General features: G+C 38.6%; 1 protein-coding gene and 1 long non-coding RNA gene across 2 annotated transcripts in view; both read left to right on the top strand.

The window, feature by feature from the left end:
- The first annotated feature begins 2,433 nt into the window (after positions 1-2,433).
- Positions 2,434-5,584, top strand: LOC137247999 (uncharacterized). Its single transcript, XR_010951989.1, has 2 exons — positions 2,434-2,636; positions 5,361-5,584. It is a non-coding gene; the product is annotated as an uncharacterized lncRNA (long non-coding RNA).
- Positions 5,585-6,241: 657 nt separating this feature from the next.
- The window catches only part of Dok (docking protein homolog), a 126,015-nt gene continuing 108,134 nt past the window's right edge, over positions 6,242-24,122 (top strand). Inside the window, exon 1 of the mRNA XM_067782058.1 lies at positions 6,242-6,494. Within this exon, the coding sequence (XP_067638159.1) occupies positions 6,411-6,494 (84 nt within the window). The 5' untranslated portion in view covers positions 6,242-6,410. The remainder of the gene's footprint in view (positions 6,495-24,122) is intronic.

Below are 24,122 nucleotides of genomic sequence, written 5' to 3'. Positions count from 1 at the left end.
TACTATTTTACCGGTAACGCTCAGAATCGGGCCGTAAATATAAAAAGGGGAAAATTTTAGAATAACACCCCCCGTGTTCGGGGTAAAACTTGGTATCAAATGAAAGAGGGAGCTGCCCCGATCACAAATTTATATATTTTAAAGTGCGCAAACTTATAATTTAAAAGTTATTTGTTGTTAAAGTTTGCAAATTTAGCAAATTTCTATAGCACTTTAAATTACAATTTACACATCTTTCAAAACCTTAATCCACATACATATCTATATAAATTGGCAACGATAAACTTAAATTGCATTTTTGTATATTTCACATTATATTTTTGCATTGTTTTTACTTATTATAAATGTTTTTATTAAATCAATCGCGCTTTCGTAGCAACATGCACATTCATATATATATATATATATTATTGATGACATTACAAAGCTGTGCTGCCACATAAACAAAAAAAAAAAAAACAAATATAAATATAACCTTACCACCATTCAGTTAATAAAGAAAAAGGAAAATATATATTTTGACTACTCATTTTGAAAAGTTGAAACACCTTTCCGCGTAGGCGGCCTTCGGCCGCGCTTATAAAAAATAACCCTGGACTACGCCATGCCAAGTCCGGGTGTGTGGTATAACCGTGGCTACCGCCACGGTGATGTCCTTCTGCGTAGTAAAATCTTCTGCGCAGAAGGGTGTACTACGCAGAAAGAATTCACCGTGGCGGTAGCCACGGTTATACCACACACCCGGACTTGGCATGGCGTAGCCCAGGGTTATTTTTTATAAGCGCGGCTGAAGGCCACCTATGCAGAAAAGTGTTCTACGCAGAATTACGGTGCATGGCGCAGCCGGTGTTAGATCGGCTAACATAACAATAAACATAAGAGTTATAAGGTAATATCAGCTCGTTCACGAATGCAAAAAGGAGCTTTTTCAAATGTTTGGTAAATAAAGACTAGTAAAGTTAAAGATATATATACATCAGATGAAAGGTATTTTTATGAGTTATTTTTCGATTCTGCACTTGTTCCGTTTTTAGATGTGGCAGCACAGATTTGTTATGTCATAAAATATATATACGTATACACATATAAAAGTTGTATAGAAATTTGCAAACTTTAACAACAAATAACTTTTAAATTATAAGTTTGCGCACTTTAAAAAATATATATTTAAGATCGGGAGAACTCCCTCTTTCAGTTGATACCAAGTTAAACCCCGAACACGGGTGGTGCTAAACTAAATCGCTGCCATAAAAAGTAAAGTGATGTGTGCGCTTAAAAGATTGTAAACGTGCGGGAACAATATGCATCAAACAAACCAGTTTTTCGCCTATAACTTTTAAACGGGTAAAAAAAGGTAACTTCCGCTTATGAATTCTTAATCTAGACGTAAATACGGGTCTTTTGATACCTCACTCGAAAATCTTGGCGGAAATCTTGGTTTAGGGTGGGCCCCTAAACTGCACTACTACCAAAATTATGTCAAAAAGCTGCAACTAAATTTAAAACCTTTTTTATTTTCACTATGACTATGCGCCCCTGGCTCTGGATCAATACAACCGCCCTACAAGACGGAGGTAACTAGTTCACCCACACATTCAAAGCTTTTTTTCGCTCTCCACTAACACATCGACGTTTCTTGCTGTCATCGAAATGACAGCGTCGTCATAATTCGACAATTTATAAATTATTCCGGGAAACATTTTAAAACGATGAAAAAGTATAATTGTGGTAATTAAACTAATAAACTAAAAAGTGCTTGTGCTACGGGCTTTTAGGTGTGACGTGTGTTAGCTGTTTAGGCACTTCTAAATTAACCTGGCGCATTAACTAGAGGTAGCCAAGTCCTCTTGCCACCAATTGGAATAGGAAGATTCGATTTCCAAAACCAAAAAAGGTAACGTTTTCAAGACAGTGCACAACCTAAACAAAGGTGGTATCAAAAGACGCGTGTCGAGATCCGTTTTTAGAATCTGAAAGTTGTATAGAATCGACGGGATGGCCTAGAAGGTTTCAGGTGGTCATACTAAATCTCCCCCGGGGAGTGCCCTTATCGCTAAAACCAAATCAACATTATTTACTCTCTACTTTTCATTCATACGTATGTGTATTTTTAAATAATAAAAAAAATGTTATATTCTAATATATATCATCTCTGCCGGGGTGCGATTCAGCTCAGGATATGCCAAAACAACAAGAAACCTACAATTAAATGCAGATTCACGTGTCATTTTCCAAGGATTTACCGGTAAACAAGATACTTTCCACAACCAACATGCTTTGGAATACGGTACAAAATTGGTTGGATGTATTTTGGTTTGCCAGTATTTGCTTCGGTAATTTATATTGATTTGTATTGATTAAAAATTGCAATAATAGATAATGTAATGTGAATTAAAATTGAATAGGTAGCCGAAGCAAAAAATGCAACTGATCCGCATGCAACTGTTGTTTATGTGCCGCCACCGGGAACTGCTGCTGCTATCATAGCAGTATTACAAGCACGAAATTTCTTTGATTGGTTGCATAATCGAAATTGTGCCCTAACATGATATGGTTCGCGTTAAGCACGCTTTGTTAAAGCAAAATAAATCTCGTCTAGTCAGGCCCGAATGTCCAGGATCATCGCACCAGAAAGGGTAAGTAAATTGCCTACCATATTAAATATATAAACAACATGTATGAATTTGTTAGTGATAATTTGTCATGCTTTTGTTGATAATCAACTGAAGAAGGCAAATACCAAAGAGTTCGAAGTTCATGTAAATACCAATTGATTTCTTTAAATAGCGTTTGGAGAACAAAACCCATATTTATGTATGCATACAACTGCATAGAAAGCGAGGGATTAATTAATTATGATCAGTAGATTTATAGGATTTTTATTATTTTCCCTGCGTCGCCGTTGCCATTACATTGCGTTAAGAGAGGAAATCAACACCTTACCCACAACCAGTTAAAATTTTAGTAAATTTTGCTCTTTTCATTACTGATTCAAAACCTGGGAAGTTATATATGTAGCATTCCATGGAGAATGGTAAATTTAAGCAGACTTTCGCATTGCGGTCATTATTAATATTCAATCCCTAGAAGGTTTAATGTAGTCATATCAATAGTTCCGGAGATGGTCGGGTTAGTACCTCAATGGTGTTTGTTACCGGAACGTAGATAGATAATTTATTGAGGATTGCACAGTGACTTGCACATCTCCTTCACAGCATCTCATCGTAGCCGACTTCTTTGATGAACCCTAGCAGAGTTCTTGGCTTGAGGGATTAAATGTGGGAATGCACTGGCAATGGTGAGCCCATAAACTTAGCCCTACGTTTTGAGATTGCTTCGTATTCTTGGAGGATATGGTTCGCCGTCTGCTGATCGATCACAAAATCGGCAAGTGTTATTCGATAGTATGCCCACTTTCTGCATACAGCTGCTCAGTCTATAATGCCCTGTAAGAATAGCTCTTGGGATTCTTCGGTTATCTTTCGATAGGTCTATTATTGCCCTGTAGCGACTTGTGCTATAACTTCCTAACAGTAACTTAGATTGTCTCAAACCTGGCGTATTGCTCCAGTGTTCCTCTCCCCCCCCCCCCCCCCCCCTAATAAATGCCCCTGGGAGTCAACTGACAGGAACGGCTCTGGATCGATGGGTCATGCAGTTCCTGCCTCTGTTGTTGTTGTTGTCCGCCTGCTCTTGTTGTAGCAGTGCTTCGTCCCATCCAATACGTGCGACAGATCACAAATTGTCATCAATGTCCTCTAACGGGAGTCGAAGGAAACAGAAAGTTTCAACAGGGGTGGACCATAATGAATTTCGAATATTCGCCAGGACAACAAATTTTAGGTCGATTTAAAGTATTGGTGCTTAACAGACGACATGGTAGGCAATAAAAAGCATTGCTACTGGCACTCCAAACCAACCAGGGACGCTCCACTTTCTCTCCATTTGGCAAGATTCTGTTTAACAACGAGGTAGGAAATGCCTCGTCATGACAATCACGTGGAAAAATAACAGGGCACTTTTGATGACCTCTACGAATTATTTCGTTGACTTCTTCAGATCGCAAAAACTCATTATTCACGGTACCGATATCGAAGTCGTTTAAATAATCAAGACTTTGATACAGAGTTGGTGGTATTGTTGGAAGGGTTTTTGAAGATGAACCTTCATCAGTGTTACCACGAAAACTTTACGATTTCGGATTCATGTAAACATATATTTTTGTTTGATTTTTTTATTGTCTCCTCACTGTTCGAGGGACCAGGTAAAAAATCATTATCAATATTCGTTGCTTTGAAATTCGGCTTAAAATTTCCACATGGAACAACTAAAGACTCTCCTGAATTAAAAAAAATGTCTTAGTACCTCTAAATCGCGGGCCCCCGAGAAATACCGGGCCCCCTGAGAAATATCGTGCCCAGCGCTTGCCAGGCTAAGGCTCCAGCTATTAGGAGTGATAAAGCTGTCAGATCTAGAAGCAGCAAGTGACTTAAGTCCTAGGAAGCTTCTAGTATTTGTCAAGAGGACGGAGTTTTTTTTATAACATAGGTCCTGGTTCTTGATAGGGTTTTCAGCTTGGTCGTTAACACGAACTTCTGGTAACACTACGGACTCATTCAGTCTATGTGAGATCCTCATGAACCGGCCACTTCAACCTAACCTATAATTTGTGTTTTTGTTTTTACTTTAGAATCTACCGGTTAAGTAAGCGATGTCAGCTAACTAAGCGCCTTCAAATGTAGATCCATAAGGAACATGAGGTCGCCAGAGCCTCGGCTGTTAAAGAAACAGGATTCGCCACGGGTAGGTGACGTTGACAATTGGGTTGGAGAGGCTATATATTGCGCTGGCAACCCATTGAAAGGATTGCGCTACAAAACCCCTTGAATCAATTTGGTATTTTAGTCGCCTCTTACGACAGGCATAGCTACCACGGGTATACTCTAAGCCCACTAACCCGCTGGAGCCATGAGAAGCGTGAGTGCACTTTGGGTGTCGCAAGGCAAGTTCCGTCATGCCTGGTGTTGTTGGGTGAGCCGCCAGGCAAGGCAGAAGGGTACACATGCACCATTCAGGAGGATACCCTCGCTGAGCCCAGAAAATCTGGGAAAATTAGATGTACTGCTCAGATCCAGAAAACGAGTATGTTCTGTACTGGCATATGATAAACTTGCAGACAACCAAACCCCCGCTACCGGAAGATGCCTTGGCATGGTGGAGGTTCACTTGAATTTACTTTACATGTCCTGATTCTGGTTATCTGAAATCCCCTTGAGTATCTTGTATTTATTAAGCACTTCCGGGTATATTAAAAACTTATCATCTATCCTTACTGATATTCGTTTCTTTTTCATTCTAAGTAATTCGATTTGACGATGTGGGCATAGCAATATTCCAGCTGTGGCTGTAAGAAGAACGTACATTTGCTCAAACTACAAGAAAACTGCGACAACTGTCCCTCGGCCTTTTTAGTATCACATATAAGGCCCTACCACGCATATTATGGGAAAGGGTCAAGTTCAAAGGCTCAACATCACCTGCAAATCGACTTTGATAGCACGAAATGGGGCTGCATATATTCCGGTATTATATCTACAACACTCATATCTATGCAAACTGATACTAACAACACCACCCGCGCAGGAAAAAGTGAGCACCATCAGTGTGAGCTTCGAAACTCAAAATGGTTTCAGAAAGGGCACGACTACAAATTAGTTTATGTCTTTACATATGTAGTTTGTACATATAAATATGCACATATGTAAGGTTTACTAGAAAATTAAGGAAATTATTTGTAAAAACTATTGTATACATAATTTATTCATAATTAAATATTATTTAAACAAAAGGGACGCGTTTCATTCATATAAAAAGCAAATTGACAGAAGGTAACCGGTACGGGTAACCGATAGGCTAGTTACCCGTGTTGTTGTTGTTGCATATGTTTTGGTTAGCGATAACGAAAACATACCTAATGAAGTAACTTAAAAATGTAAATAACATCGAGCGAGAAGGAATGTCGAAAACACAATAGGTAAGAGCGAGAAAGCGAGTCACACGTACACTATTTTGAGAGAGCGCATGCGTTACCTTTTTAACAACAGCAATGTAAAAGTCATTAAGACGATATTTGGTGAACAAGTTATTGGTGACGATTAAGTAATCGATTAGATAACGGGTACCTGTCTTGTAGGGCGAATGACAAAAATAGTAGTCACTTTTAGCGATTTTTCAATCGCAGTGATGCAATCTCGATAGCGAAATATTATTCATCTCGAATATCTTTATAAAATTTCTCCAACATATGTAACTGTTGTAGATGCCAGTGGTTTTGTTAAGGAATTTACTTGTAAACAAAATGATGTGACTGACAAAAAAAGTATATATGGTTGTAAAAAAGACAAGATAAAATGGATGCCGAGGTTCCTGTTCTCGCTGGTTTTCTCAATGTACCTATGCAATCCAGCTTTTCTCTAAATCGAATAGCGAAAAAGGTTAGTTGTTTTATTGGATGTGTAATAGATTTAATTGTGCATATATAAATATATATATATATACTGAAGTCAAAAGCGATTTTAGAACCGTCCAATATTTTTCGACAACTATTAGCAATCGACGGCTTTTCTAGACTTTTACAATATATTTATATGAGTTCATGAATTACAGACTTCAAATGTTTTCCGCTGTTTTGTGGAAGTCGCAGAACATCATAATGTAGATTAGGATATGGTAAAGGTCTGGAACAGCGTTGGACTGATAATATATGTGCGAAATAATCGGGAGAGATGTCAATAAAGGCGTTGTGACAGTATCAATAATCCTAATGCAGAGAAACTGGTAATTCTATACGAAAGCATTATATTCTTTTTAGCGGGCCATATGTTGATATAGGTGTAGTCAACACCTGACTCTAATTTCACATTCAGCAATCCCATATCTTATGTGGTCCCAATGGCCTACAGAAACCTTGCTTTTCTTAGATATGCAAGGGACTTAAGGAATCCGTATCCTACCCCAGCGGGTTAGGGGTCAGAATATTCCCTCGGTAGGTATGCCTGTCGTAAGAGGCGACTAAAATACCAGATTCAAGGGGCTGTGTAGCGCAACGCTTGAGGTTGTCAGCGCAATATATAGCTTCTCCAAACCCAATTGCCAACCTCACCTAACCGCGGCGAATCCTGTTTCACTAACAGACGAGGCTCTGGCGACCTCAAGTTCCATGAGAAGGGAGGGATGGAATGGCCTGAAGGTTTAATGTTGCCACATAAACCGTTCCCGAAATGGTCGGGCTAGCACCTTAATGGTGCTGTGGTACCGGAGCGTACCGGATCTGTATCCGGCAAAGGACCATTACATCGATAACACTCCCCAGAGCCTTCGGGGAGCAATCTTATCGCTACAACAACAACAACAACAACAACATCCGCATACACGGAAAGCCGTGTAAAACTTTTGATCAAATACTGAATTAACTAACTAAAGCGTTATATATCTTTAGTGCTCTCTAAACGCTTCCTATAGCAGCCGATTCTATGTCCGGAGTGACTCTGGATGTCTTTCCCTACCAAGCGCTGTCATTTCAGTGTAACCGCATTTAATTTATTTTTATTTATTATATCTGTTTACTCCTGAAACTTATAGTAATAAGGTGGAAGCGTTCGAGTTCGCCTAAATTTTAGGTACATAAACTAATATTCCTCTGGAACTTTCCATTTTTTTTTTAATTTGACTTAAATGTAAGTTGAAAAGTATGCTCAAAAATTTTTTTAATTTTCTGTTATGCAGTGTCTTGCGACAGTTACCAATGACTTAGGTTTTTTCTTAATTTAGTTAGGAATAAAGAAAAACTCTCACTCATCCTAAATATATTTCATTATTAAAATTCATTATTATTAAATACGCTGTTGGAATGCCAATTGATTTCAATCAGCATACTGACTAGCATAACAGACGAACGAGTCTGGGAGTCACTCCTTTAAGGTTGCTTGGAAAGGACGTGTTTCTATCCTCCATTGCTCCTAGCTTAAGGTAACAAAATTTGAAACATTTTATGATGGGATGTTAGAAGGAACGTTTCCCAATCACCTCCTACTTTAATTCCGGGTCGACCATTAGTTTCGTCATATCCCTTTCAGACCTGGCGCTAAAGTAGGGGGAATTTTTTCTCATTTCTGGCATACATACCATTTGGGAGATATGAAAACTTATTCCGTTCAAACATTTTAGAATTTTTATGTCCTTAGTGCTTTTTAAGGACTCGCGCAAATGATGCTTCCCAAGGCAGTCGGTTCTATGTACCGGAGCGACTCGGGATTTTTCCCGACCAAGGACTGTCATCTCAGTGTGACCCCATTTAATTTGTTTCGTCCCTCTCACAAATTCTCATCCTCCCAGCAGCTCCTTGCAGCAGGACTGCTACATATTCTCTTACTCCGGGAAGGTATCGAACCCAATCCGGACCCGTCTCCTGACCCCGGTCCTGAGAAATGGTTTTGCTGCATTTGCCAGAAAAGAATCTATTTAGGACGGTCATACTCTCTTCAGTGTGTCTCGTGCAAGGGATGGTTGCATCGGACAGTTTGTTCTGGGCTTGATCCCAAAACCCGACGTCCACGTAACTTTTATAAATCTTTTGTGGCTCCTTGCTGCTCACGCCCAAGGGCGCCCCGTAGTCTACGCCTAAGCGGCCCCCCACTACCTTCCAGCAGCCTCGCTGCTCAGCAAGCCACAACAAGTACCCGCTGCTGCCCGCAGCAAACAGCTGATGCCACTCATAACTACTACCTTCGTAGTAGAGCTGGTAGCAATGCTGAGCATCAGCCCCTGCCCCCGTCTTCTTCTCCCCCCGCCCCCCCCCCCCCCCCCCCCACTTTTCTGGCAGCAATCGTGCAGGTCAGGGAAACAGACTCTTAGTCCCTACTTTCGTTTGCACCGTCTGCCAGCACAGAATATATAGGTTTGCGACATTCGCTCAATGCAGCTCCTGCCTTGGGTGGTGCCACTTTCCTAGATGTTCTGGTCTCCGCGACGGCAACCCCTCGACGGGTTTCATCGCGCTATGTTGCCAGGTCGCAAACCCAAATCATCCGGGTACCCCAATGCTTGCCCAAGGGCGCCCAGTCCCAAGGCCACAACAGAAATTGCGTCCTGGCCTTCCACAACCTAGGCGTAGTCACCCGTCACTTACCCCTAGAGTGGCGGCGTCACCCCTCATGCACTTCAGAATTCTACAGTTAAACTGTAATGGACTAACTGGGAAGATTACGGAGATAGTCGATTTCATGAAGCGGCACAACATCCGCATTGCTGCGATTCAAGAGACTAAACTCACAGCAAGATCTGCATTGCAGACCTGCTCTGGGTATAATGTCCACAGGAAAGACCGCGAGAGCGGAAATGGAGGCGGCCTCGCGTTTATTATACACCACTCTGTGCAATATTATATATTTGATCCTGGCATCGACCGCAGGGACAATGTCTTAGAACGTCAAGGCCTATCTGTTCGGTCAGGCGATGCAAATCTAGAAATCATCAACATCTACATCCCTCCTGTCACCTGTTGCCCCAGTGGATACCGCCCTAATATCGAGGCCTTACTCACTGGCAACAATCGCATTATCTTAGGCGATTTTAATGCCCATCACGACCTATGGCATTCAAACTTGCGTGCGGACAGTAGGGGTGAGATGTTGGCGGATCAAATAGAAGAAACGACGTTCTGCACAATAAACGGAGACGCCCCCACACGAATGGTAGGAAGCTGTCATAGCTCGCCAGATATCTCAATCGTGAGCGCAGAACTCGTAAACTGCGTCAACTGGCAGCCGATGGTAAAATTGGCATCCGACCACCTGCCCATACTTATTTCGTTCGAGCGTACCGCCGACTTCATCGTCACCGAAAAACGCACTTTCATAAACTTCAAAAAAGGAAAGTGGGAAGAATATAAATCTGCAACAGACAGCAGCTTTGCTGCCCTCCCTATCCCGACTGATGCCCGCCAAGGGGAGCGTGCCTTCCGTAAGGTCATTGAATCCGCCTCGGCACATTTCATTCCCGCCGGGAGAATTCCCGAAATCCGGCCCCACTTCCCGGCGGAGGCCGCGAGCTTAGCGAGGGAACGCGACCTTATAAGACAGCTTGATCCAGACGACCCCCAAATAAGGGATATAAACCAACGCATCAGATTGCTTGTGGACGAACACAAGCGGGCGAAATGGGAAGAGCACCTTAGAGGTTGTAACCTCTCTACCGGTGTAGGTAAACTTTGGTCCACCGTAAAGTCCCTATCGAATCCGACTAAGCACAAAGACAAAGTTTCCATCGCCTTTGGCGATAAGGTGCTGTCGGATGCGAAAAAATGCGCGAGCGCTTTCTGCCGACAATATATAATGCATCCTACGGTTGACAAAGATAGACGGAGAGCCAATAGACACGCACATAAACACAAATTCAGCGCGTCACCAATCACCATCACCGCTAGAGAGGTTGAGGACGCCATTGGTCGCGCTAAACCATCCAAAGCAGTGGGCCCAGACGGCATAGCCATGCCGATGCTTAAAAACCTAGGGAAAGAGGGTTTAACTATTTAGCGCATGTCTTCAACCTGTCTCTTTCCACCTTTGTCATACCCGAGAAATGGAAAATGGCCAAGTTGGTCCCGCTACTAAAGCCTGGGAAACCAGCTAACATTAGTGAGTCATATCGTCCGATATCTCTCCTATCGCCAGTGGCAAAGACGCTTGAAGCCATTTTGCTCCCTTATTTCCAAGCACATTTGTAGCTAGCCCCTCATCAGCATGGCTTCAGAAAACTCCATAGCATTACCTCCGCGCTAAATGTCATTGGCACTCAGATAAATTGCGGTTTGAATCAATACCCCCACCATAGAACAGTACTCGTAGCGCTAGACCTATCAAAAGCCTTTGATACGGTCAACCATGGCTCGTTACTGCAAGACCTGGAAGGGTCTACCCTTCCCCCATGTCTTAAAAGGTGGACCGCAAATTATCTGGGTGGTCGGCAGGCATCGGTGCAATTCAGAAACGAAACATCAAAACCAAGGAGAATTAAACAAGGGGTGCCACAGGGTGGTGTCCTATCCCCACTTTTGTTTAATTTCTACATATCCAAGCTACCTTCACCACCGGAAGGAGTCACAATCGTTTCCTACGCCGATGACTGCACAATAATGGCCACAGGCCCAGGCCCAGAGATCGATAAGCTATGCAATAGAATAAACGGCTATCTCCCTGATCTCTCCAGTTTTTTCGCCTCGCGAAACCTGGCATTGTCACCGACTAAATCTTCCGCGACCTTATTTACAACATGGACGCCCCAAATGTCGACCATATTGAACATCCACGGCGATGGCACTACGCTACCGACTGTCCTACACCCCTAATCTTGGGTGTGACGTTTGATCAGGATCTACATTTTAGTGCGCACCACATATTTATTTATTTATTTATTTTGGCAATTAGCCAGCCGATTACGTGCTACGCGTCACCCATATGGTCGCCAAGCCTAAAAACTACCCACTGGAAGAAACTACAGGCCTGCCAAAATACTGCTCTCAGAATCGCCACGGGCTGTCTTCTTATGTCCCCAGAACATCTGCATAATGAGGCGAGAATACTCCCCATCAGGGAGAGAAATGAGATGCTGACCAAACAGTTTCTGTTGAATACCCAGAAACCTGGGCATCCCAACAGACATCTGATTGACGAACCAGCACCGCCTAGGGGCCTAAGGAGTCATCTCCGTAAGCATTTTGAGGAAATACGGCACCTGAGAACCCAGCCGTATGAAGCGAAAAACACAAGCAGGTCCTTGGTGAACTCCATAGACAGGCGTCGGACCTTTATGTCGGGAATTGCCCGGTGAATCCAGTACTTGAAGAAAAATATCCAGAACTCGCGGAAGAGGAACGCATACTCCCCAGGGAAACGCGTGTCACTCTTGCTCAACTTCGTTCTGGATACTGTAACAGGTTAAACTCTTACCTATCCAGAATCAACCCCGACATACAAAATGTATGCCCCGCTTGCAATGTGTTCCCACATGACACCAACCATCTCTTTAATTGTAATGTGGAACCAACGCCTCTAACACCCCTTTCCTTATGGTCCACACCAGTTGAAACGGCAAGTTTCCTTGGACTCCCGTTAGAGGATATTGATGACAATTTGTGATCGGTCGCGGCTATTAGGTGGGGCGAGCATTGCTACAACAACAACAACAACATGCACCTCGGTCTCAATTCATAAAAATAAAACGTTTCCAATGTAATGCTATCATTAGTTAATTTTTTATTTATTATTATTATTATTATATTTATTTATTACGGTCTTTAAGACCTAGTTGATGTTAAGTAAACATTTGTTTCATTAAATATTAAGTGTTGTACAATATAAAAATAATTTAAACTTATTAATATTTTCACAATCTTTTATCTCAGTAGGTAGTTCATTGTACATTTTGTACCCAGTGTATTCTAAAGTCTTCTTTGCGAACTCTGTTCTTACTCTAGGCAGTCTTATATTATTGCAGTATCTAGTTCTATAACTATGGATCTCGTGATTATATAATATTTTATTGCTCAGGTAACTCGGTAGCATTCCTAATCTTACATGATGTATAAATTTCAAAGTGAAGTAACTTATTGACTGTTTTATACTAAGCCAGTTTAACCGATTCAGCATTATAGTTTTTGATGTTCTTGGGGGACATTTTAATATAAATCGCCTTGCCTTGTTTTGTTGTATTTGTAGTCTGTTAATTTGCATATCACTCGCTATCAGCAGAATTGTAGGACAGTATATAAAGTGCGGCTCAATAATTGAACGATACACCATTATTTTATGACGTTGACTAATATGTTTGCTTGTTCTGTACATGAATCCGATTTTCTGCGCAATTCTTCTTTCAAGTTAATTTATATGTTCTCCAAAATTCAGGTTTTCATCAATTAAAACTCCTAAGTACTTCATTTCATTTACTCTTTGAATTAAATTGTTTTTTATCTTCAGGGTGATATTGTTTAAATCGTTATTACGTACGATGTTCTGGTTTTTGCAAAATACCATGAACTTAGTCTTATCTATATTTAACTTAAATTTTTTAAGGCACAACCAGTTGTATAGAGAGTAAAGATCTTCTTGTGCTTTCTGCATTACACAGTTGGCATATTTTTCACTGATGATGAGCAGTGCATCATCCGCAAATAGACGTATATTGCAATATTTTAAGAATTTTTTTATATCATTTATGTACAATGTAAATAGTATCGGTGCAAGTACTGAACCTTGTGGCAATCCGATATCTACATCCACAACCGATGAGACTGCGTTTCCAATTACCGTCCTTTGCTTTCTGTCACTGAGATAACTTCGGAACCATTCCAAAGTCTTTCCTCTGACACCAGTTTTGAACAAAACATTCAACAATTCCCGTCTATCAACTATTTCAAAGGCCCATTTCAATTCTAAGAAGACAGACACCACAACTTTTTTATCTGATATATCTTCTTTCCATTCTGCAATAACCATGTTGAGTGCTGTTTCACAAGAATGGCTCTTCCTGAATCTAGACTGTTCTGGTATAATAACTTTGTGCTTTTCTAGGTATGCCACCAGTTGATTATTCACCACCATTTCCATAATTTTCTCATCTAAGGGTAACGTATTGATTGGCCGTAGCTCCTCCGGTTTCACTGTATTTTTTACTTTTTCCACAGGTACTATTGTTGAAACTTTCCAGCAGTTTGGAACAATGCCATTATTTAGGGACTCATTTATTATGTCTTTGTAAAAGTTACCAATGTACATCATGGAATCCTTGAAAACACCCTCAGATAAAAGCTCTTCTCCGCCATATTTATTTTTAAAAGCTTTTGTGATATTCATTATATCATCTAACACAATGTCAGTGAAAAGAAGTGGTTCTATTGCGATCGACCGATCAACGTTTAGTTCGGATGCAGTAGGCATTTCTTCGATACTATCACTAATTTGGACTATGCTCTGTACAAAAAAATTATTTAGGGCATTAGCTATATGATACTCATTATCGAGGCAGTCGCCATGTATTACTATCTTAGTGATATGTTTTTTGTTATCTTTAAGCTCTGCGAGGTCTTTCAGACACTTCCACATCCGCTTCATGTTTCCGTTATTGCTGTGAACTCTTCCTTCCATATACATCTTCTTCTTATACATAATCGTACTTTTATATATTTTCTTTAATACATTGTATTCATCCCAGTATCCTTTTTCTGTGGCAATATTATATAGCTCAAGTTTTCTTTTATGGAGAGCTGTAAGCTCACGGTCATACCACTTATTTCTCAGTTGTATTTTTGTTCTCTTCACATATGTCAGTGCTTGCATTACTTCAGTAAGAATATTGTTCAGTGCTGTAGTTTTATTTTCTACTCCAGCATTGCGCATAAAGCTAAAATCGCATGTTCTGAGATTATTTAAAAGGTTTTCGGAACTATAGTATTCCCATGATGTAAAAGTAGAGTAACTTCTGATTTTGAAAAACTTTGTTGTTGGCACTTTGAAATTAATTGTTTCATGATCCGAAATTCTATATTGAACTATATTTTCCGACCTAACTTGATCATTATTACTAAAGAGCAAGTCAATTTTGGAATGCATGTCGGAATATTTAATGCGGTATCCATTATAAGATCAGTTGTGCATGTTTCTGCGCATAGTACAATGTTTGGTTTTCTTATTTCGACAAGCCTCTCCAGTTCAGTTTTGTTTGTCGTTATACTACAAATATTGAGATATATACATTCTAAGCTGTGCGCCCCACTACTTCGATTTTTGTACTTTTTATGCTTTGGTTGCTAATAAACAATCTTTTCTTTCCTTGCGGATAATTTTTGCTGATATACAGGACATGCTCTATCCATAGTATCATGGTTATCATCAAGCCCAAGATTCAGTTCCTTATTTGCCCTCATACAGTTGATACATTTCCTGACTGGTTCCTTATCCCATTGCGTATGTTTGTGTTCACCCAGACATTTTGTGCACACTTTCCTTTCTTTACTGTCACTGGCCTTATGATGAAAGCCTTTGCATTTAAAACAACAAAGTACTTGGACTGCATCACACACTCTGCACCGTTCCCAGCCTACATTTATCCTTTCTGCAGCTAGTATGTTCGTGAAAGCTTCTACGTCCACTTCCAGTACTGCGTTGTAATACACATTCGAACCCTTTTTCTTTTCATACTGTTTTATAATTTTAATGTCCGTTTCAGAAAGACACGCATTTTGTCGTTTAATTCTCTGCGCCAGTTCTTCACTATCATATTTATAATTTATACCCGGTTTCACTTTCTTAGGGATCTTGACCTCAAAGGTATTTCCAAGATTAGTCTCGATGGCATTTTTAATTTTATCTCGTTCTTGATCATTTTTACTTTCAACTATCAACCCCGCTTTGCCTAGTAACTATATTCGTTATTTGTAGCTCTTATTTTATTTATTATTTATTTATTTATTTATTATTACGGTTTTAAGACCTAGTTTAGGTTAAAATAAGAGATTAACATAAATGCTCATGTCACATTTAGTGACGTACAATATAAAAACAGTTTTTCTTTGAACTTACTAATATTTTCACAGTCTTTCAAATCAGAACGTAACTCATTGTACATTTTATACCCTAAATATTCAAGAGACCTTTTGGCGAACTCAGTGCGTATTCTAGGCAGTCTTATATTATTGCAATTTCTAGTTCCATAATTGTAGATTTCATGATTATAATGTATTTTACTACTCAGGTAATTCGGTAACATTCCTTACCTAAGTTGGTGTATAAATTTCAATGTGAAATAACTAACTGACTGTTTAATACTAAGCCAGTTTAATCTATTGAGCATTACAATATTTGGCGTTCATGGAGGACATTTTAAAATTAATCGCATTGCCTTGCTTTGCTGTATTTGAAGTTTCTTAATATATATAACATTACTTAATACCAGAATAGTACGACAATAAATAAAGTGTGGTTCAATAATTGAACGATATACCAATATTTTATGACTTTTACTGATATGTTTACATGTTCTATACATGAAGCCTATTTTCTCTGCAATTTTCCTTTCCAGATAAGTTACATGCTCTCCAAAATTTAGATTATCATCAATCAAAACTCCTAAATACTTAATTTTGTCTACTCTTTGGATTTCCATGTTTTTTACAAAATATCATGAACTCAGTTTTTCGACATTTAATTTCAGTTTTCCAAGGCATAACCATTTGTATAGCGATTCCAGGTCTTCTTGTACTTTCAGCATGGCACATTCTGCATATTTTTCACTTATGATAAGCAATGCATCATCCGCAAATAGACGTATTTTACAATATTTTAAGCATCTTTTGATATCATTGATATACAATGTAATCAATATTGGCGCCAAGACCGAACATTGTGGTAAACCAATGTTAACATCCGCCACTGATGAAACCTCCTTTCCAATTATCGTTCTCTGTTTTCTGCAGGCATGCTTAACGAACGAAACGATATCATTTCGTTACGATAATCAACGTTAATAAACGACACGAAGTCACTTCGTTTCGTTTATTAACGTTAAGATCGTCAAATTAACGTTAATTTGGCGAAATGACTTCGTTTCGTTTATTAACGTTGATTATCGTAACGAAATGATATCGTTTCGTTCGTTAAGCATGCCTGGTTTTCTGTGACCCAAATAACTCCGGAACCATTTCAACGCCTTTCCTCTTATACCAATTTTAAACATAACGTCCAATAGCTCAGATCTATCGACAGTTTCAAAAGCCCGTTTTAAATCCAAGAAGACAGACACCGTAAATTTTTTGTCCGCCATGTCTTCTTTCCAATCTGCAATTACCATATTCAACGCTGTTTCACAAGAATGGCTCTTCCTGAATCCCGATTGTTCTGGGATAATCACATTGTGCTTCTCTAAGTATGCCACAAGTTGATCCTTCACCACTGTCTCCATAATTTTTTCATCTGTAGGTAACGTGTTAATTGGACATAGTTCCTCAGGTGTCATTGTATTTTTTACTTTTTCCACAGGTATTATTGTTGAAATTTTCCAGCAACTAGGTACAATACCGCTGTTTAAGGATTCGTTAATTATATCTTTGTAGAAATTAGCAGTATATGTCATGGCATCTTTAACGACACCCTCCGATAAAAGCTTGTCGCCGCCATATTTGTTTTTAAGTGATTTTGTGATAATAATAATATCGTCCACTACAATGTCAGTAAATTTAAATGTTTCAAATGGATTACTATGATTTGCGCTTATTTCATCCCCATTTACAATTTCTTCGATGCTATCATTAATTTCAACAATATTTTGTATAAAAAAGTTATTTAGGGCATTAGCTATATCATATTCATTTTCCAGGCATTCACCGTTAATTACAATTTGAGTGATATGTTTTTTAACATCATTAAGCTCGACGAGGTCTTTTAGACACTTCCACATACGTTTCATATCGCCATTGTTATTCTCCATCTTCCATGTATTTCTTTTTTTTTATAAATTATGGTTCTTTTATATATTTTCTTAATGACGTTAAATTCGTCCCTAAATCCAGTATTTCGAGCAGTTTTATAAGATTCTATTGTTCTTTTATGCAGGTTTGTTAATTCTCGGCCGTACCACTTATTTCTTATCTGTATTTGGGTCCTCTTTATATAAGTCAGTGCTTGCATAGCCTCAGTTAAAATTTCGTTCAGGGCTTTAGTTTTAGTTTCTACTCCGGAAATTGATATAAAGCTGAAATCGTATGTTCGTAGCAAAGTTAAAAGATTTTAAGCACTATAGTATTCCCAACATGTAACAGTAGCATACCTTCTCATTTTACAAAGCTTTGTTGTTGGCACTTCGAAGTGGATTGTCTCATGGTCAGAAATACGATGTTCACCTGTATTCACTGCTTTAACTTTATCATTGTTACTGAATAGCAAATCAATTCTTGTAGACGAGTACTCTGTTATCCTCGTGTCGAAGTTTATCCTTTGTATCATTGCCATTTGTGCAAATAAACTTGTTAGCTGGTTTGAGTATATTGACGATACATTTACATTGATATTAAAATCACCAATTATTAAATTATTATCCGCCTCCTTGAGATGTTCAGTGATGATTTCATTTAGATAAGTAATAAAGGTGGAGTTACTGCTACTTGGTGAGTGATATAGTACACCGATTTTCCATTTTAACGCGCATTTGCTTATTCTTACAATAATGCACCACTTTAGGGTCTACTTTTGAATTAAGGTAATTTTTTGTCCTTTCCGCATCTTGTTTTTTGCTCGGCTTCACTATTAGTGGATGATTTTTTTTATCTCTGGCAACGCTTCTTTTTTTTGTTTACTACTTTTTGTTATATTCGCATACGATATCAATCAATCAATTGTTTTATTAAGTAGACAAAAATCTTACATCTATAATTTTTAGCAAAACTTACAGAATATGGTAACTAAACCTTAATTCTACAACACGTTTTTTGTTATCACAGATTTTTTCGGTACTTTTATAGGTAGCTATTTCGGAGGAAAACAACTACTATGAAAAAACCTCCGCTATAAATCTTAGAAGCTAGTTTGATTATCTTTACATAAAATACTCTACCTTAATTATAAAGATTTGAGATTAAAGTATTGGCAGACATACTACAGCGTATTTTAAACCGTTCGACTCCCTATGAAGTCTTCTAGTGGAAAAATCCCAAGGTAGCCCTAGCATCATTTTGAGAACTTTGTTTTGGCATATTTGCAATTTTTTAATATGCGAGTTTGCAGTTATGCCCCATGCTGGGCAAGCATATAATATTATAGATAGGAAATCGCATACGATATTTTTGCTTCAACATTATTGACATTCTGCTTCAGTTCATTGCACATTTTTTTGTTTTCGCTGCTTATTGCATACTTTTTCACTGCTTCGCTTAAAGCCTTCTGCTATTTCCCGTATTTTATTAACCTCTTTTACACTTTTTTCACACGATTCTTGCGCTTTTTGCATAGCTCTAATTCTTTCACTGAAAGCTGTTTCCACCGCTTGTAGAAGATTGTTTATTTCTTTTTCGTTCTTTCTAAATTCAAATTCACTTCTATATTCTTGTAGTTGTTGTCCATTTTGCTTCACTACCATTTGCATGTCTTTTAATATGTCATCTACATTATGTACATACTGTACACAGTCAGTACACATAAATCTTAGCATTTCACATTCTTGCAGTTTATTAATGCTGTATTGGTCCAACCCAGAACATTTGGTCAGGTGGTAATATTTACCACACACCCCTTCACATCGTATATTGGCCACTTCTCCACGTATCGAACCTTTGGACTTGTTGCACTTTTTTCCATTTTGGTTTAAGTAACTTGCATACATATATGTGCATACATATGTATATATGCATGTAGCCACTAATGCAGGTGCAAATGTATACGTATGTCTTATTTATATTAAAAATTGATTAATTTAGACTTTATTTTATTTAGTGTCACAAATAACTTCCAAATTAGTTTCCTGAGTCTCTATCTCTTACATTAGATTATGTTATCTAATATTTTTATGAGGTTTTACAATTTTTTTTTATAAAATTCAAAGAGCAAAATTGAACACGACCGTTCGTTTTCGCGCCACACTTCAGGTTATTTATTTGTATGGTACAGCTTTAAACAATTATTTTTTTGCTGTAACATGAAAATACATCGCATTTACAGCATCGAGTGCGTGTACGCGACATACAACCCTTGCGACGACACATGCGGGCGGACTTAAGATCGGCTTCTCCTGGCCAGTGGTTTGAGCCATCCAATCGTTTTTAATCTCATGGCTGGTAAGATGGATGATATCGGTTTGAAGGTGGACCAGCATTTCTTGGTCTAATTCCGACACAGAACTCGATTCTTCGTTTTTAGCCGATTGGTCTGCTACCAAAGGCTCAGCGAGCGCAAGACGAAAGCTGAGCAAATCGTGTATGTCCTTTTCCAAGTATTTCGATGTTCCATCCACGCATTACAACACACCCAGTCAATAAAATGAATAATTACTTTTAGGGACCACTTTTTGGTTTTAAAAAACGTTCTATAAACCTCCATTTGTTGGTCGCAAATGTCAACACCACCCATTGACTGGTTGTACTGTGCAACAATATTTAGGCGTGCAACCTGAATAAATTTTTTTTCTTTTTTACACCAACGCCGGATGTCATTTACTGGGCTGCATCCAAATGCGGTGGAGGCCAAAGTAACGGATTTTTATCCCTTCCATTGCACTCACAATACCACAATTTATCACCGGGTCAACAAAATTCTTCCATTTCGCCTCTTTTTTTCATGTTTCTGTCGTTGGAAAAATTTACGTATTTTATTCGATTTCTCATTATCGTCCCAGTTGCATAAATGTCTTTTTCTAAAACTTTATCCAGTAATGGCAGTGTAGTAAAATACCTATTATTATTATTATTTATTTATTATTACGGCGTTTTAAGCCTAAAACATAGATTATTACAAATTATAAGTACATTTTAATAATAATAGGATTTCTAGAATTTGGGGTGTCGGAATGCATGAGATTCCGATCAGCACGGGACCTGGTGGTCCCAACGGGCAAATCTTGGAGTCATCTCATTGGGAGGTTGGAAGGACGTGTTCTCAATCCTGCCCTACCCCAAGACGTATGATTACACAGTTTTTTATTTATGGTGTCGGAATGCATTTGATTCCGGTCAACCCAAAAGCTAGCAGCTCAGCAGAATGAGCCACTCTTATCGGACGTTGGAAAGGACGTGTTTCCAATCCTCCCTGTACCATCTTTTATGTAAACATATTTAATTATAATATATTATTTTTGTAGAAATATACGTGATTCACATGAACACTCCAACTGTTTGTCTGGGACGAAATTTTCAGGAACTGTCCCAATTTGATTGCGAGCGATATATGTATTTGACCTGATGCATAAAGTTCATCTGTGTCTATTTGGATTGCCATGTACGCTCAAGGATCAGTAAAATGAAATACAGATACAAAATATTTTATGGTATTGGAAGGGTTTTGCAATATTCTAATAAACTTTTTTTGAATTTGAGTTTTCACAATTTTTAACATGATTAGGTAGTTCATTAAAACATTTCAGGCCTTTGTAAAATATATTTTGCTTGTCCATTTCTGTTTTGAAAAGAGGTAATCTAAAATTATTATTTTCCCTGATTATATAAGAGTGGGTGTCATTCACATAAACAAGTTTTTCACTTAGGTAGGCTGGTAATTTACCATGCTTGATATAAAATACAAATTTCATACTATGGTAAAATACCAACTGTTTCACACTCAACCAGTTTAGTGCATCAATCATACTCTTTATGGAAGTGTCGTACCTCACTTTCAACATAAATCTCATAGCTTTGTTTTGCATAATTTGTAACCTGTCTACTTGTGTTTCATTGGCAATAAAGAATATTGTAGAGCAATATACGAAATGTGGTTCTATGATGGATCTATAAACTATAATAATATAAGTTTCTTACTAATAAGTTTACATGATCTCTTCCAAAATCCAATTTATATAATTTTTTATCATTTCTGTCGATAATTTAAGATAAACTTTCAAAAGTATCAACATTTCTAGCAACTCCCAAAGTGTGGAGCACGGAGTACAGCTGAAACTCATCATTTGTAGTGAATTTAATGAAAATCACAAGTATATTCGTCATAATACAATAACAACAGTGGTACAACAAAGAAAGTTTGATAATATAGCTACCAACAACTGAAAATCTCCCGCCAATTCCTGTGCTGAAAGCTTTCAGTAATTCAACATTCGCATTCGCGCCATCTATCGGTTGATAGCGTAAAATAAATTATAACATCTACACCTGTGCTGCCACCTGGTTCTACCTCATCTATTTTTCGGAGTATTTTTTTGGAACACCATGTCTCAAAATTCTGGAAGCGTCGTGGCGAGACCTTGGGCAATGAAGCTGAAATAATTAAAAAGGCTCCTCGTCTAAGCGATTTATCTCCTAACCTCATCCGTACAATCGACCAACGACTGATAAAGTACAATGACTCGTTGTCCAATAAAATAGTGGAAGCAGAAAAGCGTATGATGGAGTTTACATGCAGAAAACTGGAAGATAAATTTGAAGGCCTGAAGAAGGAGTTAAACGAGTTAAGTGGTAGAATTAATCGCATGGAGGGTATGTTTGAGAGGATTGGGCACCTCGAAAATGAAATAGCCACACTAAAACAGAGAGTATGTAAGCAGGAAAACTTCATATCTAAGCAATAACTCCAAATTGCTGCATGCGACGTCCGAGTTCATGGGATTCCCTTCGAGGAAGGGGAAAACTTACAAAAGATTTTCCACCACCTCTGCTTCACGCTAAACTACCTGGCGGTACGGTTGATCCGGCCGTTATCATAAAATTTTTGTAGACCGAAATACGCTGTTGAAAACGATTGCGAGCTTTAGGCGCCACAACAACAACAAAGGGCTGCGACTCGTGCATGTGGGAATAAATTCCAATGAGCCTATCTTTGTTAATGCATCGCTGACCAAAAACAACTATGAGATCTTCAAGGCTGCGATCCATCTAAAGACGAGAAAAAAGGTTTCATCGGTCCTCACAATGCGGGGTATGTGCATATAAAGCGAAAAATCAGCGACCCGAAGCAGTCCCCAGCCTGATTTTTCTCGACAGTCTCGACCCGGAAAACAATACTTCTTTTCGTGAAGACGACACGCCGGTTGCGAACAGATTCCCGGAGGGCAACCAAGGGCTTAACTAACAGCCTCCTGTTAATAAATATTTCTCTTTTCTCTCTTCTAATCTATTCCTTCTCTGTCTTTTTTTCCACCTACAACATCACAAAATCTTTAATTATGTTGTTAGCCAAATTCAGTGTAAATCATTCACTTAATTATTTTTATAATGTTGGTCTCCGATAGTGTGTACCCGAGTTTCAAAGACTGTCTATCTACTTTGTTGCGCGTAGTCAGCAAAAAAGTCAACGGACTAAAAGTTGTTCATATCAAATCGCAAAGCCTTTATAAAAAGCTTGACGAGTTGAGGTTTCTGTCAGAAGGCTCTGATATTGATGTCATATGTGTTTCAGAAACATGGTTTTCTTCGTTTCATAAAAATGATATGGTGAAGATAAATGGATACCAACTTTTTAGAGTTGATAGAAGTGGTCTTGGTGTTGCGATATATGTAAAAAGTAGTCTGTGCTGTAAATTGTGTTGTTGTTCTAGTCCAGGTGAACCTGTGGAATATGTGTTTGTTCATATGTTTTCTGAGAATAATAGTAGGCTTCTTATCGGCTGTGCATACAGACCGAATCGGCTAGTAGATTTTTCCGCGTTTATTGAATTTCTTCAATCGTTACTAATAGACTATGACAATATTATCATCGCTGGAGATTTTAATAGTAACCTACTGGTGGATGCCACTTTAAAACAAAGCATGGAATCTCTGGGACTTTTTCCCCCAAACTGTGCTATACCAACGCATTTCACAAATACTAACTCTTCTCTATTAGATTTATTTTTTGTCAATGATCTTCATAAAATGATTCACTACACGCAACTATCCGCCTCCTGCTTCTCAAAACACGACCTGATATTCCTAAACTACAACTTCCAAACATCATGTAGGCCAAGTTCGTTCGCGTATCGCGATTACAGAAGTATAGATTATTATTCTCTTGCTGAGTCCGTTGAGTCGGTTGAATGGAGCTTGATTCGTACGTTAACATCGGTAGATGACCAGACAAAGTTTCTGCAGGATAACATAAATAAATAAGTTATTCGATGATCACGTTCCACTAAAAATAAAAACACCTAAATACAAGAATAGCCCTTGGTTCAATGCTACATTAAAACACCTTATCCACCTTCGTAACCAAGCCTACTCACGGTGGAAAAGGTACAAAACAGTCGAAGCGCATAGCTGCTTTAAAACAGCTCGGCTTACTGCAAACAAAGCCATAAGGCTGGCCAAGGCAAATTATTTTAAGTATAAGTTTAGTTCTGCTTTGAATACAAAAGAAAAGTGGAACAAAATCAAACAAATAGGAATT

The sequence above is a fragment of the Eurosta solidaginis genome, chromosome 4 (assembly GCF_040869045.1).
Source record: "Eurosta solidaginis isolate ZX-2024a chromosome 4, ASM4086904v1, whole genome shotgun sequence".
Taxonomy (NCBI): Eukaryota; Metazoa; Arthropoda; class Insecta; order Diptera; family Tephritidae; genus Eurosta; species Eurosta solidaginis.
Note: the sequence above shows the minus strand (reverse complement) of the source record. Positions and strands in the feature narration are given on the sequence as shown.